Below are 21,360 nucleotides of genomic sequence, written 5' to 3' on the forward strand. Positions count from 1 at the left end.
AATCACTTGCTCCAAAGTGTATGAAATCAATGGCAGTGAGTCCTGTAACACCAGGTGAGCTCGAATTACTCGTAAAAAATTTTGAAGGGCTCTTCTGCTTCAGGTTTCGACCTGGTACACACAAAGGCACTGAAAGCAGTAGTGACGACCATTGGTGAGCCGCTAACTTACCTTTTAAATCTTTTATGAGATAAAGGGGTCTTTCCTGAAATGTTAAAAAAGGCAAAAATAATACCTCTTCACGAAGGTGGAAGTCATACAGACACAGAAAATTATAGACCAATCTCAATCTTACCAGTTTTCTCGAAAGTCTTCGAAACGCCAATGAAAAACCAGCTTTACCAATATTTAGAGGCCAAAGACTTTTTTAACAACCGCCAATTCGGGTTTAGGGCTGGCCCTTCAACCGAAGACGCCCTTACTTCACTAGGTTTATTCGTAAACAGAATCCTAGATTCGGTTGCTTTACCTGCAGCAGTGCTTCTAGATATTAAGAAAGCGTTAGATAGCATGCACCACGAAATACTACTAGGAAAGCTGGATCATATTGAAGCTCGTGGCCAAGTCCGATTGGTTTAATTCTTACCTGCAAAATCGTCGAATTTACACAGGAAATGACCGTACAAATGATGTCGTAGTTCACTGTGGGGTGCCACAGGGCTCTAAATTGGGACCAGTATTGTTTTTTGTTCACGTAAATGATCTTCAGCAAGTACTGACTCCTGCAAGTTGTAGCCCTTATTGCTGCAAATTATGTCACCCACAAACGACGCCGGGGTCTATAGTAGAAGCCGAGGACGAACTAACGGCATTTGCGGATGATTCACTTATGGAAAGCTCAGAATGGAACATCAAGTCTCTCAAGACGAAGCTACAAGACATTCTTGAAGAAACGTAATTCTGGATTGACGCATATCGTCTAGTCATCAACATTGACAAATGGAGTGTTTTATTTCTTTCACGTATGGAGTCACTGGCTCCTGAGGTGATTAGTATTTACAACTCTCATTGACTTATAAAAAGACTAGAAAAAGGACATATTTAATACCTAGGGGTTTTAATGAACGAAAACCTCTTGTTCAGACACCACATTGCAAGTGTCGAGACGAAGCTTTCAAGGAACCTTGGAATCTTGAGAAAACTTAGTCACCATTTCCCTAAAAAAAATACTGATCCTGATTTACAATGCTTTTATAAGACCTCACATTCAATATCGTTCTACAGTTTGGAAATCTAATTTCAAAACACATTTACAGAGACTAAACTCAGTTCACAATAAAGCAATTCAAATTTTAGGCCCAGCACGGAACAGACTATCAATGGCATCACTTTACAAACTATCTTGCACCGTTTTTTGTTTTAAATATTTTTCAGGAACATTCCCATCACCATTTAGAGGCTTATTAACACTAGCATCACAAATCCATAGTTTAAATACACGATCTTCATCAGATATTTACATACCCCCGACACCGACAGCTAGGTCGGAATTTTCTCCTAGAATTGCGTGTGCTAGAGAGTGGAATGCACTTCCGCAAGAGCTGAGGTCATATAGGTCTCTCGGCTCCTTTAAAAAGAATGTGAAAAATATCTAAAAGATTAAATATTTATTTTCTAGATTTATTTTATTATTATTATGTTTAGAATTTTTCGATATTATTATTAATTATCATATTTTAGTTTGATACTTCAAGGGGTGTGAGCGGAGGAGAAGTTGTGTTAAATTTATTGTTATTTGAGGACAGGAGGCCACGGGAGGCCACGAATGTGAAAATAAAAAGAATGTGAAAAAATATCTAAAAGATTAAATATTTTTTTACTAGATTTATTTTATTATTATTATGTTTAGAATTTTTCGATATTATTATTAATTATCATATTTTAGTTTGATACTTCAAGGGGTGTGAGCGGAGGAGAAGTTGTGTTAAATTTATTGTTATAAGAGGACAGGAGGCCACGCTGTATTTAGAGTGTGTAATTATTACGGGCCCAAACGTGCATCAATGCACAAGGAATTAAGTTAAGTGTATTTTTATATATATTTTTTTGAATTAAAACCCATATTGAACTGAACTGAACATAAGAAAACTCAATAAAATCAGAATTATTTGCAAAATTTTGAATTTTAATAAACATGCTTAATTGGTGCGTGCCCCAATTTTTTGTTTGCAAACACAAACATTTGTTTTTTAGATAAATTCTTTCTATATAATTCATTTATTTATTGTGAGTATCCATCTTTTTATAAATAATTTACACAAGGATAAAATTTTAAAAATTGTGAAACTCATTGCCAGTAAATGAGTTTCACCCAGTGCTCTAATACCTTTCTTATAGAAAAGTCTTATATAACGTATGAATGCTTCATCATTTTTGTATGAAAAAATACTTCCATTCTAGTTGGAAATATAAGTTTTTTTTAATAATCGCCTTGAAGACCCCTAAACCTCAATATTGGTAAAACCAGAAAACACATGTGGAGTATGTAAACAGTTCTCTAATAAGCGAGAAAAATCCTTTTAATGTGTCTCCACCTCTTGAAAATTCCATTTACGTGTCACTGACATCTGAAAAAGAATCTTCTTGCATTTCTCTCACTTTCGACAAAAATTATGTTTTCGCGTTTCTGACGTTGGAAAAAAATCCTGTTCACCTGTCTCAGACTTTGATAAAAAAAAACCTGAAAATCCCGTTAATGTGTCTGTGTTTAAAAAAAACCCATTCACCTATCTCTGACTCTTGAAAAGCCCCATTCACGCCCAACTGACTCTTGAAAAACTGCATTCAGGCGTCTCCCACTTTTGAAAAAAATTCTGCTTTGCAGATTTTTTTCAACTTTTTGATAAAAATTCCGTTCACGTGTCTGACTTTTGAAAATTATACTAGCTAACATGTCTCTGACTATTGAAAAAATCTGTTTGCATGTTTTTCTCGGTTTTAGGCGTTTACACCCCCGGCATTAACCCCACCCCCCTCCACCAAAAAATACCCCACGCGGAAAACACCCCCCGCGGAAAATATCCCACCGGAAAATACCTTCCCGAAAATACTCCCGTGGAAAATACCCCCGAAAAATACCTTCCCCAGGAAAAATACCCCCGCGGAAAATACCCCCCAGTAAATATACCCCCGAAAACTACCCCCAGAGGAAAATAAGGATTTCCAAATTTGAGAATTTTATTTGAGTTTTATTTTCTTATGAGGAAGGAATTTTGATACTTGTGTATTATGGGGCACTCACTCAAATTTACGCTGGGAAAAATTCGAGAACACACCAGTTATTTCGTTAGTTTCTTCGTTACTTTAGAAACAAATTTGGGCTATAGAATTGCATATTAGGGGGGCGGGGGGACAAAGTATAGCGGGTGTGCATGCAAAATGTGTTTGGTACAATTATTCTGCATATTAGATAGATAGATAGAGAAGCGTATATTAAAGCCAAATATACGGTCATAAACATAGTAAAATAACAAGTGAAAGGCACAAATAACATAAACTTTGATCAACGATCATCATAAAACAATTAAATGAAACAATACATTAACCTAATAATAGTACTTAATACCTGGAAAAACGGTCATTGAAAAACAAAACAAAAACACTTAACGCTTGGAAAAAAAATGTAATGAAACGTTAAATTTACTTCATACTGGGATTTTTAGTTAACAAAATTCCCAGATATCTCGCCCTTTCTCCTGTAATTTTTTAGTGGCCATACCTAGAAAGAATTGTTTTATGACTTCAAACTGTCCAAATACTCCCCCCCCCCTTATGGGCAAATATATAGCCCAAAATTTATATTTCCCATATACTCTGTCAGTTGTCTTTGTCTTGTCTCGCGCTAAACTGAAAAAAACTAACGTAGAAACCGGTTTGTTCTTGAGTTTTACACAGCATAAACTTGAGTGAGTTCCCCATAATACCCAAGTATCAAAAGTCCTTGCCCTTTCGGCAATTAAAAAAATTAAACTCAAATAAAATTCTCCAATTTGGAAAGCCTTCTTTTCCACAGGGGGGGGGGGGGGGGTATTTACCGGGGGAGTAAAGTATTTGGACAGTTTGAAGTCAGAAAAATTCTTTTCTAGGTATATAGCGGCTAAAAAACTACAGAAAAATAGCGAGGTATCCGGAAATTTTGTTAAGTAAAAGAATAAAAAATCCCAAGTATAAAGTATATATAATGCTTCATTTAAGTATTTTTTCCAAGAGTTAAGTGGTTTTTCTTCAATTACTGTTTTTCCAAGTATTAAGTACTATTATAAGGTTAATTTAGCGTTTCATTTAGGTGTTTTATGATGATCGATGATCAAAGTTTATGTTATTTGTGCCTTTCATTTAAGTATTTTATTATGTTCATGGCCGTATATTTGGCTTTAAAATACATTTCTTTCTCTATCTATCTAATATGCAAAATACTTGTACCGAACACATTTTGCATGCACACCCACTATACTTTACCAACCCCTAATATGCAAATCTATAGCCCAAATTTATTTCTAAAGTAACGAGAAATCTTGTCAGTTCTCAAATTTTACACAGCGTAAACTTGAGTGGCGCATAATGCACAGGTACCAAAATTCCTTCCCTCTACAGAAAATAGAAAAATATAACTGAAATAAAATTCTCAGTTTTGGAAAGCCTTATTTTCCACGTGGGGGTAAGTAGAGGGCCCCTATGAGATTCTGCGGGCCGTGACTTCAGACCACTTCCTCAGAATTCTAGCTTAAATTTACACAATCGCCAATGATGAAAATCGAACAGAGCTTCAATTGTGTCATGATGGGAATTAAGAAACTAAATATCGATAATCTAACGAAGCTTCGTTTGTATTTTTAATAGGGTTTCCTGTGAATTTTAAATGTATAAGTGCATGGCTACCAATGCACAAACGAACCTTCAGAAATTATTTGACATTTTAGAGGATTATTTGGATAGGAAAAAGTTAGAACTTAATGTGGTTAGAAGGGTTAGATTAGTGGACGAATGGTCGTATTTAGGTGTTACAATTAGAATGACAGGAAATTTATTCGGTAGCCTTGGTTAGGGAATAGAGGCTCCATTACGAGTTATAAATGCAAGAAAAATGTTATCAGAACGTCATCAGACTCCATCTTTTGAGAGTTGGATGGACGAACGAATTAAACGTTCGTCAATCCATCAAGAAAGTATTAGAAAATGTTTAATGTACGGTATGAATGGCTTGCAAAAAACATGAAAATACTACTACTACTAACATCTCAACCTCAGGTGGCTTAGTTGTGCAGTAAGTTGTTAGTACTAGTAATATCACCGTGTTTTTTTGCAAGCCATTCATAATATACCTTAAATATTTTCAGATACTTTCTTGATATAACATTCCTGAGCAACCTCAGATTGCTCGGTCGTGTAGTGAGTAGTTAGTAGTAATAGTATTTTTACGTTTTGTTTTGTAAGCCATTCACACTATACCTTAAATATACTCAATTATTTTCTTGATAAAACGTCCCTGAGCGACCTCAGGCAGCCTGGTCGTGCAGTGAGTTGTTAGTAGTAATAGTATTTTCAGCTTTTTTTTGCAAGGCATTCATACTATACTTTAAACATTTTCAGATATTTTCTTGATAAAACGTATCTCTGATTGACCTCAGGTGGCTTTATGTTACTACGAGTTGTCTGTAGTAGTTCTATTTTCGTGTCTTGTGCAAGCCATTTGTACTGCATCTTAAACATTTTCAGATATATCCATGATAAAACGTACGTGTGTCCACCTCAGGTGGCTTGGTAATGCAGTAAGTTATTAGTACTAGAGTAGTATTGATACAATGCTTACAACGAGGGTGTCCCCCCATATAGCTATAACAGGTTCAAGCGCACAGTCCCACCATATATCTATAACGCTTTCAAGCGCACAGTACACCTGTCATACAAGCAGACAGTACAATGACCGGATTCAACCTACCATGAAAATTCGTGCTGATCTCTGTTAAAAGTGCGTGATGTTTCTGTTAAAAGTCGTGCGTGTTTTAATGGCATTGTGATTCGTTTCCTTTGTATGAAGTTGTGAAATTCTTTCTGTAATTAATTTGTTAGGTGTGGTTGATTTATGTTTAACCTTGAACACGGGTATAAAAACTCTGACAATCAGTGTTTTTCTCAGTTCAAAATTGGCATTTGAAATATAATGATGCATTCTAACAAAATGAATATTAATGAAAGCTACACGCAACAAGTAAGTTATTCTTTTATATTCTTAGTGGGTAAAGAAATTAATTCTAATAAAATTTATACAGACCCTATTATAGTTAACAGATTGTTAAATATTTTTTGAACCTGGATCTCCAGAGGTCGGTAAAGAGCAATATCAAAACAAGAAAAAAGTATGTAAACACTGCATTTAAATGGCTTGCGAGGTTAGTATATGAGGTAAATCATACCTATTTTTTATTCCGGCCCAAAGTCCCCCCCCCACTATGCCACAGTCGTCCACCCGCCACTCCACCAACCCCCCCCCTCCTACCCCCTCCCTCCAGCCCCCCGCCCCTCAACTTCTTTTTTTTAAATTTTTTTGTACATCTCTTAGAATGTCATGAAACACACTTAAAACACACAAATTCATATTTAATATTTTTCAACTTCAAAATGGGAATGATATAGATATGTGTGTCGTAACTTTTACTATTAGAAAAATAATATTTGTAGTGACCATTTTTTTTTTAAATTTTTTTTTCAACTTTTTTTTTACATCTAAATCATATCAGAAAAATAGAATGACACTTTTAATTTAAATTTTAAAAACTTATTCTTGTGCATACTATTGATGAGGACTGATGGTTCTCTTTCAAGATTTTTTTCATGAAAAACAAACTTTTTTTATAGGATTTTCCAGAGCTCCCCCTACCCATTAAGAAGATAAGAAGGGGTGAAGCGACTCCGGTGGTCATTTCAAACAGACCGACGGATATACAATATGGTCGTTGGTCGAATCCATTAATACCATCAACATTAACCGTAAACCACCCAATAGCAAACTATCCAGCTGCCACGTCCAGCATCCACAACAATATGCGACAACCATCCGGACCCATCATACACCAGCCAACTGTCAACTGGTCAATTCCCACATCCAACACTCATAACAAGATGACACAACCATCCGGACCCATCATACACCAGCCAACTGTCAACTGGTCAACTGCCATACCCAACATGCAAATCATACTCCCATTCCATGAAGCTGATGTAGTCATGGAACCAGTCACCTCTCTCCGTGATTATGTAAGAAAAATTGTATCTTCTCTCTCTCTCTCTCTTATCTGTGTATATGTCTATCTCAGTATGAGTGTTATAAAAAAAACAAGACAAAAAACACTCAATGTCAATGTTAGGATCTAGCAAGAATTAAGAATTAAAAAAAAAGTAACAAAAGGGTAGCGGTTCTACAGATTTAGGTCATTAAACACTGAAAATATTTTTTCATCTTAATTGAAGTGTCACATCACCATATAAAAAAAATATGATATTATTTCTCTTTCTTATACCAGGTTACACTTGAAGAATAATATTAAACACACAAACACACACACACACACACATGTTTTTTGCAATCCATTCATACTATACCTTAAACATTTTCAGATATTTTCCTGACAAAACGTACCTGTGTTGACCTCAGGTTGCTTTATGTTGCAGTGGGTTGTTAGTAATAGTAATAGTATTTTCGTGTTTTTTGTAAACCATTTATCTTCGGATATTTTCTTGATAAAACGTACCTGTATTGGCCTCAGGTGGCTTGGTAGCGCAGTAAGTTGTTAGTACTAGTTCTTTTTCGCGTTATTTGAAGGTCATTCATACTATTTTTTAAAAATTTTCAGATATTTTCATGATTAAAAACACCTTTGTCCACCTCAGGTGTTTTGGTAGTGCAGTAAGCTGTTAGTACTAGTAGTATTTTAGTGTTTTTTGCAATCCATTCATACTATAGCTTAAACATTTTCATATATTTTTCGGATAAAAAAAAACCTGTGTCCACCTCAGGTTGGTTTATGTTGTAGGGGGTTGTTAGTAGTAGTAATAGTATTTTCGTGTTTTTTGTAAGCCATTCATTCTATACCTTAAACATTTACAAAAATTTTCTTGATAAAACGTACCTGTGTCTACCTCAGGTGGCATAATGCTGCAGTGAGATGTTATAGCAGTAGTAGTATTTTCATGTTTTTTGCAAGCCATTCACACTATACCTTAAATATTTCCCACATATTTTCTTGATTTAGCGTCTCTGACCGACCTCCGGTTGCCTGGTCATCTAGTGGGTTGTTAGTAGTAGTAATAGTATTTTCGTGTTTTTCGTGAAGCATTTATTCTATATCTTAAATATGTTCAGATATTTTCTTGATAAAACGTAGCTGTATTGGACTCAGGTGGTCTTATGTTGCAGCGAGTTGTTAGTAGTAGTTTGATTTTCGCTTGTTTTTGCAAGCCATTGATACTATAATTTATAAATTTTCAGATATTTTCAAGATAAAAAGTACGTGTGTCCTCCTCAGCTGGCTTGGTAGTGCAGTAAAAATGTTAGTACCAGTAGTATTTTAGTGTTTTTTGAAATACATTCATACTATACCTTAATGATTTTCAGATATTTTCCTGATAAAATCGTCCCTATGTTGACCTCGTGTCAATGTTGCATATTGCAGTGTTGTTATGTTGCAGCGAATTGTTAGTAGTTATTGTATTTTCATGTTTTTTGCAAGTCATTCGTACTATACCTTAAGTATTCCTACATGTTTTTATGTCAAAAGGTACCTGTGTCCACCTCAGGTGGCTTGGTGTTGCAGGGGATTGTTAGTAGTAGTAAAAGTATTTTCGTGTTCTTTGCAAGCCATTCATTGTGTCACCCAGAACTTATTTCCGGTACACTTAAAATCACTAAGGTTAGACATTTCACAGTTAGATAGTGTTCACAGTTAGATAGACAGTTCATAAAGAGACATATTCAAATAATGTTGCGGGGTATGTCGGTTAAATTGAAACGCGCTGTATGTATGGAGACTGTCAAATGGGCTAAATCAAAACATGGTATAAGCGAATCTAGGTTGTCAAAATAGCACAAATGAAGTTTTCTGAGAAGGGTATTAAGCTTTATTTGTCAGAAAAACTTGAAGAGGCATAAAGCTAAATTAAACAACACTATCATTGTCCAGTTTTTTTAAAAGAACGAATGTTAATAATTTTTTTTAATTTTCTCCAGCATAAAAATAGAAAAAGAAAGTATGGATTCCTATAGAAACAAATTTTAAAAAATATTTACATTCTAGTATCTTGTCAAAAGATAAGGTTTTGTTGCACTATCATTTGTGTAAGCATTTATTTTAAAATTACCGTTCCTATGGGGTTTATTTCAATATAATGGAACCACAATCTTGTGAAGGAAAATACAGTTTTTTTTTAAAAATTGATTTTATTTTCTAAAAAGTCTTTCCAAAAAGCACATAGTAATGAACTGTAAGTAAGAGGCGACCCGGCTCAATAGTAACCAAAACTCTAAAAAACAGAATTTTGATACCGATAGATACATCAAAAGAATCAAATTTAGTCTCACTCATCAAAATTTACGAGCCTGAAAAATGTGCCTTATTTTCGAAAAAAAAGGGAGGAACACCCCCTAAAAGTCATGGAATCTTAATGAAATCACACTATCAGATTCAGCGTATCAGAAAATCTGGCTGTAGAGGTTTCAAGCTCTTATCTGCAAAAATGAGGAATTTTGTATTTTTTGCCAGAAGAAAGATCACGGGTGCATGTTTGTTGTTTTTTTCTTTTCCCCAGAGGTTATCGTAATCTCTGGTCCGACCGTATCGTATCGACCCAGTGGTCCTAGAATGTTGCGAGAGGGCTCATTTGAACGGAAATTAAAAGTTCTAGTATTCTTTTTACGTGACCAAAAAAATTGGAGGGCAACTAGTATCATTTTAAAAAAAAAAACTGCAGTTTCATGTACAAGCTATGCTTACCACTCTACCATCGGGGACTCTTGAAATATAAATTACACATAAGACATAGCAATAAATTTGTTAATACACTAAAAAAATTACATAAGGGATCGGTCTGGTTAATTAAAAATGGGGATTATGGAAGTGTCGTCGGTATCATAGCTGTAGAGATGGCTGATACCTAGTCAGAAGCAATGCTATAGCGTTGCCTATAGTAAAGGCCATACGGATGCAACGTTTTATTATTATTTTTTTTTTCCAGAGGCACTTCATATGGAAGGGGTCATCACATAAACTTTGGAGGGGGCTCATTCGATTGGAAATCGAGAGTTCTAGTGCTCTTTTTAAGAGTCAAAAGTGATCGGAGGGCAACTAGCCCTCCTACACCACTTTTTTCCCAAATGCATCCAATCACTATTCATGAAACGTATCATTTTCAAATTTTGATTCGGATATATATATATTTTTAATACTATGCGCCGATTTGTAATCAGTAAACTAATAAACTTTAATAAATTAATTTCAGTGGCAAATTTCAAAAAAGGTGTAAACCGTTTACACAACTGAATTAACCTTTATGTGAAGTTGGGGCTAGTGTCAGTTACGTCTCTAGTGGAATGCGACCCAATACAAGAAAATTGACGTTTTTTAAGTATTTTCTTGTAATGAAAGAGCTAATGGAATAGTTAGGGTTTTAAAAGACCAGAACACAACCTGACCTTTTCAGGTGAGGCAAATAAGAGAGCCCCCCCCCCAAAAAAAAAAAACGTCTCCCATTTTTATAAACTAAACTGATCGGAGGGATACCAGTCCACCTCCCATACTATTTCAGTTGACTTGACTTAACGCCCTTGCTCAGCAGGGTCGCCAGCGTAGAGGGAACTGGTTGACAGCGCTTCCAGTCTTCTCCAAGCAGCCCTGTCTAGGACTGAGTATGGGGCATCATTAGGGTCGATGTTGCGGTTGAAGAGGCGTTGATTTATAACATCAGCCCATCTGGTGCGCGACCTCCCTTGAGGGCGTTTCCAGACAATCGAGGGATTGAAGTAAAAAATGATCCTTACAGGGGTAGTTGGTGGGAGACGGAGTAAGTAGCCATACCATCTTAGAGAACAAGGTTCTACTTGGGTGGAGAGGTTCGCTAACTTGATGGTTTTCAGAATCTCAGTATTGCGGATCTTGTCATACCATTTGAAGCCTTCAACTCGACGCAAGTGTCTAGATTGGATGGCATTGACTTTTCTTAGCTGTGTCTGGGTTATTGGCCATGTCTCAGAAGAGTACAGCATGATGCTTGAGACTGTGGCGTTGTAAATTCAGGCTTCAGTAAGGCGACTAATTTGCGGTATAAGGAATACTGCTCTCAGGAACCGTCGGAATACAGAATTTGCCTTGGCTGATCTGGCTGAGATTTCGGCGTCAATTGTGCCATTTGATGGTATAATTGATCAGAGATAAGTGAACTGCCTTACCACGTCAACAACTTGGCCGTTGATCGCAACAAATAAGGGTGATGCCGATGCGGTCTTTTCTATGGGCATGATCTTCGTTTTTTCCAGTTGGTTTGCAGCCTAACTCCAGAGGCAACGGAGGAGAGCGTCTCAAGTGCAGACATAAGTTGGTCGAAATTTTCGCTAAGGACGGGTACATGGTCGGCAAAGTCAACATCAGACGACGTCCTCCCGGCATAACTTATGCCAAAAGGGTGGGTACGGTTTGTCTCACTCAAAATGTGGTTGATGACGCAGATAAACAGCTCAGGTGCAGCAGCGCATCCTTGCCGCACACCATTTTTGATGGGGAAGGGACATACAGCCTCCCGTTAACAAGGACAGCACTTTCTGTGTTGCTGTAGAGTTCTTTAAACAGGCTGATTATCTTTGTTGGAAGGCCAGCAGTTATCAGGATTAGCCAAAGGACTGTCTGTCAACAGTGTCAAAGGCAGAACGAAAGTCTATGAAAGCTATGTAAGCTTTTTTGTTGAATTCCAGTGTCTTCTCAACGATTTGTCTGACCGTATGAATCTGTTCAGTTGTCGATCTTCCTGGTATGAATCTGGCTTGTTGGGGGCGGCGCAAAGCATGTAGGAAACTTATTGCACGTTTAAGTAGGAGCATTGCAAACAGATTTCCAGGAACAGAGAGTAGGGTGCTGCAATCCGTCTTGCTGCCCTTCCGCTTAAACACTGGCACGATGATTCCTTCCTTCCAGTCAGACGGTATAACTTCAGTGCGCCAGATTACGCTGAACAGCATCTGCAGCTAAATTAAAATTGTAGCGCCGCCCGTAGTATGTAGCTCTGAACGATGACACAAATGGCAGCTGTTTTATTGTTTTTCAGTTTCCTCACGGCCGATTTAATCTCCTCAGGAAAATTTGGCGCCGTCGGGGTCAGGGGTAGCTTCTGCAGCAGCGGCAACAAGCCCTGGGTCAATGCAATCGGGCAGATCTGAGTTTAGCAGCCTATTAAAGTGTTTCTCCCAGACACCAACACGTTGAGACTTATTGTATATGGTTTCTCCGTCCACTGCTTTCAGGCTTGTGGACGTTATGGCATGTTGGCCAGTCAGCTCACGCACGATCTTAAATATTGCGCCTATGTCTTTCTTTTCGAGCTCAAGGGCTTTGCCCCCAATCAAGTCTTTCTTGTCCTAGTGAAGCAAGGGGTTACGTTGTTTGTTGAGCTGTCTGTAGAGTGTCATAACTCCTCGTAATCTCGCTCACCGTCTCTGCTCAGTTATTTCGAACGTCTGGTTGCTAACCCACTTTTCCTTCTTTCGCGGCTTCAAGCCCACAACTTCAGTAGCTGCTCTGAGAACATTGTCTTTGAAAATGGTCCATGCTGACTCGCTTTCTGAACACTGAGGGAGAGCCTTGAAGCGGTTAGAGACTTTAACCATATACGGCTCGCGAACCGAGGAATCCAAACACATTAGCGAACCGAGCGAACCACCAAACACATTAGACAAAAAATTTGAGATATTCATTTTGTTTCATATATTTTAAAGTTTATATAAGTAAGATTGCAGGGATGAGTCACTCAGATGATTTTTAAAATATTGAGTTTTATAGTAAAAAAGCAGAAAAGTTTTGTAGTAGAAAAGATATCCAAAGATGATGATCATGGTTGTTATGGTAGATGTAATGTAGTACAGGGCGAGCTACACCATAGTAACAAAAAAAAGAATGAAACCCCTAATGAGTTATACCATTGGAATCACCTTAGTGAAGACCCCCAAATCAATTTGTCGCAAAAAAACCTGCATTTTCATATGTAAGATAATTGATGGTTTTATAATCGTAGTTCACAGCCATAAATGACGTAATAGGTATAGGATACAAGAACAAGGTCACACTCAGGGGAGGAAGAACAAGGGAAGAAGCTACAGATTGCAGCAAATGATAGAGAATCAATGATATCAATATATATAGATAGATATCAATATATCAATGATAGAGAATCAATCAATCCTTCAAGAAATAAGATTAATATCCTTTAAATGGCAAACAGCGATAACAACGTCCTTCGTTTTGATGCTAGTTCCTGCTAAAGAAAAGCTAATACCTTTTTCCTGTGCCTTCTAATTAAAAACAACACTTTATTGCTCTTTTTTGGCAATATGCTTATTTTTATTACTTTCAGGATTGGCTTGTTAGATTTATGAAAAGAAAATCATAATAAGCGAAATGGTGCTACCAGAGTAAAGGGTTATGTGGGCGCAATGTGCTATTTATTTTTACCAAGGAACTTGGTATAACACGAATTCATGTAGAAACTTCGAAAAGAGCTCTTCCAATTGAAAATTGAAAGTTCTAGCTTCCTCTTTAAGAGTCAAAAATTATTAAAGGGCCCCCCCCCCCTGCGTGCATCCATTTCCTAAGTACATCCAATCAAAGTTTTGAGACGACAAATTTTTTCATCATAGTTGAAAGGTCCAGTAACTTTATCTAAATCAAAAGACTTTATGTGCATAAGGGTTGTCAAAAGAGCGCAACTCAGGAATGACTGAGTGCATTAATTTGGATCTTTCAGAAAATGATTATAGAGATAATCAACTGACCAAAAAGACAAGATTTGCAGGCTACTACAACTACTACTACAAAATGATCAGGGAGACGATCAATTGACCAAGGGCATGCTGAGGGGAATGTTGAAATTACAAATAGACACTGTTTGTGTCTTACCACTATTGCTACTGATTCTAGGCTTGTACCCCCCCCCCCCACCGTGAAAAATACATCACCACCGAAAGAAATTTATTCCTGAAACATTTTCTTCCCGCTGAAAATTCCCCCCTCCACTGCAAAAAACTCCCCCGCGAAAAATTTCCATATGTTTCCAAATAACAAATACTATCTGTAAGCAATGGGCAAATTACAGAACTTAAAAAGGAACTTAAACTGCTATAATGGAGTTCACTGATTGTGTTGTAGTTAGGGAGGAAGGGAAATACCTCAAACAGTGCATTTTAATACCAAAACATGCCAGCTCTCATTGAGCCACCAGATAAATACAGAATTAGTTCTAATGGAGAGATGAGGGTAGGGTGGAGGTTGAAATTAATTTATAGTCCCCAGGGCCGTATGTTTTCGGGGGGGGGGAGGCTTAAAAAACACATCAAAATGTGAAATTTATATCTACTAGCATATACCTAAAAAATTCTGCTCTAGGATCAGACATGTAGAATTTAATTGTGTGGAAAACCTAAGCTTTTCGAAAAAACGGGCAACAGACTTTAAGCGACACATAAAGAATCAAGAAATATTAAATACGAATGTAAATATAAAAATGCATATTTATAATGAAAATAAGGCAGTACTAATAAATAAACCATTCAGAAATTCGACGGATTAACCGTTTATATTCTTTGACATTATAATGCCAAAGATTTTGATTGACATTAACTGTACACTTTTGCAAAGACATTCGAAAATAATGAGAACCAGAAAAACAATAGAAAAAAGAAGAAAAAACAACAACAAAAAGCACACTAATACGCTTTATAGCTATCCTTGCGAAATAAAGGAAATTTCATTTTTTTGCATACAAGGTCCGAAAAATTTTGCTCTAGTCTTACACACACAGAATTCGACTGTGTGTAAAACTTCAGCTATTGGAGAAAACGGGTAACACACTTTAAGCGACATATAAAGAAAGTTTAAATGCGTATTTATATATAAAAACGTTGATTTGTAATGAAAATGACATCGCACTAACAAATAAACCATTCTGAAGTTCGAAGGATTAGCTTCTTATGTTCTTTATAAGAATATTTATTTATTCTTTATATATTCTTATATTCTTTATTATTCAGTGCCAAAGAACTTGATTTACTCTGAAATTTGCACTGTTTCAAACATATTCCAGAAGAGTGAAGATCAGAAAAAGATCAGAGCATTAAAAAAAAACAAAAATTATGTAAAAAATAATGATTCTATTTGGTTTGCAAAGGTAAAGTGATTTAACGAAGCTTATAGAACAATGTAGTGAGACATATTTCCGCTCTAGAAACTATAATGCAGTACAATCTGCAAGCCATTTGATTGTGAGAGGTAAGATAAATTTCAGTGGTGGATAATTGCCCTCCAATCACTTTTGACTATTAAAAAGGGCACTAGACCTTTGAATTTCCAATCGAATGAGCCTTTTTTAAAGTTTCCATGACAACGCCTTCTATAAAAACCTTATATGCCCCCCGGGCATAACTTAAAACCCTTGCCCTAAGGGCAAGAGCTTTAAGTTATGCCCTGGGGGCTAGTTGGGGGCTGGTTAACCCTCAAATCACTTTCGACTATTAAAAAAGGCACTAGAACTCTCGAGTTCCAATCGAATGAGCCCCCTTTGAAATTTCCACGACGACCCCTTCCATATGAAGTGCATCTGGAAAAAAAAACAACAAATAAATAAATAATAAATCATTGGAGCCGTATGGCCTTTATTACAGGCAACGCTATAGCGTTGTCTCTGATATATGGCTTTTAGTGATATATTTTCAACAAAATTCTGCCTTTTTTACTTCATTCTTTCTGTTTTTTTGGGGTGGCGGGAGGGATTTCAAGAGGCTTAATCACTCTTAGAGAACGGCCTCGCTCATTTTTGTAAAAACGACTAAAATACGAATCTTCAATTTAGCATAAGACAACACGTTACACCAAATTACCACAGTAATATGCAGTCTTGTATCCCTAGAAAATTTTACGTCAAAACTCAAAATATTTGACACATTTAATCATGGCCACTCTGTCAGGAGAAAAAAAAGAAGCACAAACCTAAAATTGGTAAATAATTAACTAACTTGTAACGACAAATAAACAACGCAGTATGACTAATGGAGCGCAGAGCAAACAAACCATTAAACAATTTAACTTCAAGGGAAAAAAGGGAATGAAGGAGTATCACAAGTGCAGTCTTCTTTTGAGCGGTGTCTTGTAGGTCCAGCCTTCTCCAGCTTTGTTAAAATTCTAAAAAGTATAATATAAGTTTAATTGAAGAAAAGAGAGGGAGCAGATAAGATAAGAGTATGAGAAGAAAGCAGTTAGGATAAAAACTGTAGGCACTTTCGTATAGGTTTAAGAGGAATTGAAAACTACTACAGTTAGTGACAGCGCAGTGCTAGGGGTCATATATCGGCGCTACATTAACTCAGCCATGAGCATACGAAACAGTTTATTGAACTTCAGACAATCGAATACGAAATACAACTGAAAACCAAGGAATGGATGGCAATCTGTTGGACATTACACGGGATGACTCATAGTAGACCTGTGTCTTACATAGTTGATTACTTTAAGAAAACATTTAATTTACACTTACCAAAATATATATCATAACAAAAATTTTAATTTATTACAATTTTGACTTAACTGATATAGTTATGAGTTTTTTTTTAAACAGGTCTAAAATACTTAGAACCAGGCTAGAATTAACAACATAGGATATTTAAAAACCATAGTAATTATCACAATGTACCTCATGGGCGCCCATAGGCTGATTTTAGGGGGGGGGGCTTACCTGGTCTAATCGACACTTCCAGTACTGTATATTTGAAATCTCATGACAAAATATCATAGGCAGCGCGATAGCGCAGCCAAAGTAAAGAGTGATGTGGGCCCAATATATTGTTTTGTTTTTTAGGCCAGGGCCCTTCTTATAGAAAGATAGGTCATAGGAACTTCAAAAAGAGCTCAAGGAGGGCAACCAGCTCCCCCTCCCCCACGTCAATCACTTCCTCAAACACATCCAATCAAAATTTTTAGATGGCCATTTTGTTCAGCGTAATTTAAAGGTCTGGAAACTATGACTTTGAGAATGACACCCCCCCCCACACACACACAACTCTCAGATTAAGGGTTGTAAGTTATGCCGTGCGGGATATAAGTTTTTTTTTTAAGAAAGGTTGGTCGTATAAACCTCAGAGGGGGCTCATTTGATTGGTAATCAGAAGTTCTACTGGTCTCTTTAACAGTAAAAAGTGATTGGAGGTCAACCAGCCCCCCCCCCCCCCATACACCAATCATTTCCCCAAAAATATTCAATCATAATTTTTTAGATATCCATTTAGTTCAGTGTAGTTGAAAGATCCAGATATTATGTCCTTGAAGATACCCCCTCCCCATAGAGCCCTCAGGGCAAGGGTTGTAAGTTCCGCCCTGGAGGCATATAAGGTTTTCATAGAAATGGTGGTCGTATAAACTTCAAAGAGGGCTTATTGGATTGGTAATCAGAATTTATAGTGCGTTTTTTTAAGAGTCAACGTGATTAGAAGGCAAATACCCCCCCCCCACACACACACACGTTGCATTTTCCCGAAACACATCTGATAGAAATTTTAAGATGGCCGTATGTTGTTGTAGAGACTTCAAAAAAGGCTCATTCGGTTGGAAATTGAGAGGGCTAGTGCCCTCTTTAATAATCAAAAGTGATTGGCGGGCAACCCCCCCCCATGCCTATCATTTCCCCCAACACTTCCAGTAAAAATCTCGAGATATTTGTTTAGTTTGACGTTGTTTAAAAGTCCAGAAATTATATCTTTGTGGATGATAGCCTCCTCACAGTCCTCAGGGCAAGGGTTGTATGGCATGTACCGAGGGCATTTAAGGTTTTTATGGAAACGGTGGTCGTATAAACTTCGGAGGGGGCTCATTGGATTGGAAATCAGAAGTTGAAGAGCCATTTTTAAGAGTGAAATTTATCGGAGGGCAGCTATACCCCACGTCATATTTTCCTCAAATGCATCTGATAGAAATTTTAAGATAATAATTTGTTAAAAAATAGTCCAAAGATCTCATAGATCTCATAACATGGCCGTTGGGGTTAGCACAACCCACCAAGGTAAGGGGGTAAGGATTTTAAGTTATGCCCCGGGGGGGATGTAAGGTTTTTATGAAAAGGTGGTCTTGTGAACTTTAGAGGAGGCTTATTTGATTGGAAATGCATAGTTCTAGTTCCATTTTAAGAGTCAAGCGTGATGGAGAGAAAATAGCCCCCCCCCTGATATCCTATTTTCCCCAAACACATTCGTTAGCCATTTTGTAGCCAATAGTCCAAATGATATAACAACGTCTTCAGTAAACAAATATAAGAACAATTTAGACGGATGTTCAACTAAAACAAAACAAACTATGAGCATGTGGACTTTCAGAAAGGTACAGAGCAATACCTCAAGAACAACTTATATTATTAAGTTAGATCTTTAAGAGTAAGTTGTGGGGGATTTTGAACCAGCCAGAAGGCACTATGCGTATACTTTTAGTACTACAACTACAGTTACTGTAACTTATGACACCAAGAGTATTAAGGTGAAAATTCTAGGAAGTGTTTAGGGGCGTTCCAATTAAACGAAAAAACTGTATACATGCAGGTTTTCAAAAAGGCATATAATCAATATCATAGGCAGCACCACTCTATAATAGCTAGAAATATCATTGAAACATTTAAAGAAGCTAATTCGATTCAAAATTAAAAGTTCTAGGGTCCTTTCTACGACAAAAAGAGATTGGAGGGCAATCAGCAAGTCTCTCAAGCCGATTTAATTCCGAACACATCTAGTCAAAATGTTGAGACAACTATTTTGTTCAGCATAGAAGAACGGTCCAACAACTACGTCTTTAGGGACATTGTGCATGTCAAACCCCCACAATTATGCCAAAGATTATTAAATAAAAAAAAAAAATAGATACTTTTTTTGTTAATGAAAGTGACTGTCAATAAAAAACGAACAGAAATTCATCTAAAAAAAAACTTTTTCCATAAAGCAAGTTTTTCAAAGAAAACTAAAGAGCTCCATTAAGCCCAAAATGGGCACAAATGAGGTCAAGTAATCATCCAAGCGTAAAACTACCACAGATCACTATGAATAAATAAATGAAACTTAAAATGAACAGAAATTAGAATAAATAGCCGAGTCAAACTTGAAACGAGCAGAAACTAACATTAGTAGGGCTGATAACCCCCATGCCTTCTCAAGACCAGAGCATAATTTGCACTTTACTGAAAACAAAATATGTTTAAATGTTTTCACTTTTTTTTACTTAAATAAGTTAAAAACTTTTTTTACTCACTCTTGTTTTACCTTTTTTTTTATTTTTAAGAATAAATATCAGTATGGGTATATTAAACTGACAATCCACGGTCATTTGTTTTCTTTTTTTTTCAGTAAAGCCTAAATTATGTTCACGTCTTCAGAAGGCATGGGGGTTGTCAGCTCTAGTGATGTTAATTTTTAATCGTTTTGAGTTTTACTCGGCTATTTATTCTAGTTTCTGTTCGTTTTGAGTTTCATTTTAATTGTTGATAGTGATTTGTGGCAGTTTTATGCTTGGAAGATTATTATAGCTTAATAGAGCTCTTTACTTTTCTTTGAAAACTTATTCGGTGGAAAAAGTTTGTTAAATTAATACAAATATATGACACCGTCATCCAGCCCGGTGGAGGGGGGGGGGGGCTGGCGCCCTCCCCCTTCCCCCCACCCCCATTATGGGCACCCATGTTGTACCTTTACACGAAAGAGATTCCTTTAAATTCGACTTAATGAAAAGCAATAAAAAAGTACAAAAAAAACATAAAAAAATCTTTTTTTTTTCGCAGAAGAACTCAAGTTTCACGTGTATCAGTTTGTTCAAAGTAACAAAGACTATAAATGTTAATAAAATAATTTTAGTCAAAAAGATTTTGGTCAAATTGAAGGTATTTGGGAAGATGGTTATAACATCTTTCAAACAGTTCGTGGGAACAAACTGCAAGTAAGGAGCGATTCGCCCCAGTACATACCGAAACTCTAAAAACAAGAAGTTTGATTGCAATTAATCATCAAAAGAATGGGCGTTTCATGTCAATTGTAAATATGTAAAATTCATTAAATTTTACGTTACATATTAAAAGCTACAAGGTAAAGGTAAAAAAGGAGAAGAATAAGGCATTGAACTTTACAGTCCCTACCGGTGGTGGTGATCTCCGTTTCTTGGCCCCTCAGCCAGGAAGTGTGATGGGGGGCTGGGGCCAACCATCCTGTGCTTTCACACACCCTTCCTGTTTACCTTCCCCAGATTAAACACCCCAAAAGTCAAGTGATCTTAATGAAAATCACACTATTACGAAACATAACTATAGAGGTTACAAGATCCTATCTAAAAAATGAGGAATCTTGTGTTTTTTCCCAGAAGAAAGACCATGGATGCGTGTTTATTTGTTGATTTTCATTATTTTATTTACCTCAGGGATGATCGTATGAAAACCAATGGTCCATGAAGTTCAGGAAAGGGCTCAATCGAACAGAAATTATAAATTCTAGTGTTCTTTCTAAGTGACCAAAAAAATTGGAGGGCTACTAGTCCTCCTTATGGGCCCCTTTTTTCTCCAAACACATCCGATCAAAATTTTGAGATAGCCAGTCCGTTCAGAATAGTTGAAACGTCCACTAACTATGCCTATGGAGATGACATGACCCCCCATAGCCTGCGGAGAAATCACTGCAAGCTATGCAATTGTCCATTGTTTAAATACAGTTTTTTTTTATCAAGAAATATAAAAAATTCTTTTCGGCGGGGGGATTTTCCACAGGAAGCATTTTTCGTGGGGTGGGGGGATGGAGGAGGAATTTCAAACAGATAGACGATAAGGATTTCCCGGCATAAATTTGAAAACGATCAGAAATTGAATAAAAAAAATAAACAAAGAAGTTTTTTTCAACTGAAAATAAGGAGCAACACTAACACTCAAAACGAATAGAGAGTATTCCATATATGAGGGGGAGCATCCCCAACTCCACCCCTCACTCTCTACGCTAAACTTTGACTTTTTTCCTAGTTTTTTAAGAACACTGCTGAAACACAAGGGGCAGTTGAATTGGAATAAGAAGTTTTTTTTAAAGCACTAAAATACTTTAACAAGCGTTGG

The 21,360-nt window shown here is 36.7% G+C and overlaps 2 protein-coding genes across 2 annotated transcripts in view; both read right to left on the reverse strand.

Moving 5' to 3' along the window:
* Positions 1-11,872: 11,872 nt before the first annotated feature.
* LOC148946717 (uncharacterized) lies at positions 11,873-12,220 on the reverse strand. Its single transcript, XM_089096402.1, has one exon. The coding sequence runs from the start codon at positions 12,218-12,220 to the stop codon at positions 11,873-11,875; it is 348 nt and encodes a 115-aa protein (XP_088952528.1).
* A 3,957-nt stretch (positions 12,221-16,177) lies between these two features.
* LOC148946718 (oxysterol-binding protein-related protein 9) overlaps positions 16,178-21,360 on the reverse strand; it is a 159,889-nt gene continuing 154,706 nt past the window's right edge. The window contains exon 15 of the mRNA XM_089096347.1: positions 16,178-16,427. Coding sequence (XP_088952473.1) covers positions 16,362-16,427 — 66 coding nt within the window. The 3' untranslated portion in view covers positions 16,178-16,361. The remainder of the gene's footprint in view (positions 16,428-21,360) is intronic.

Source organism: Artemia sp. Qi Xiang Cuo, chromosome 11, assembly GCF_049724085.1.
Source record: "Artemia sp. Qi Xiang Cuo chromosome 11, ASM4972408v1, whole genome shotgun sequence".
NCBI classification, from domain to species: domain Eukaryota; kingdom Metazoa; phylum Arthropoda; class Branchiopoda; order Anostraca; family Artemiidae; genus Artemia; species Artemia sp. Qi Xiang Cuo.

Excerpts from the sequence above, each read along its gene's own strand:
- LOC148946717 (XM_089096402.1), bottom strand. The coding sequence starts at position 12,220 with ATGCTGTTCAGCGTAATCTGGCGCACTGAAGTTATACCGTCTGACTGG.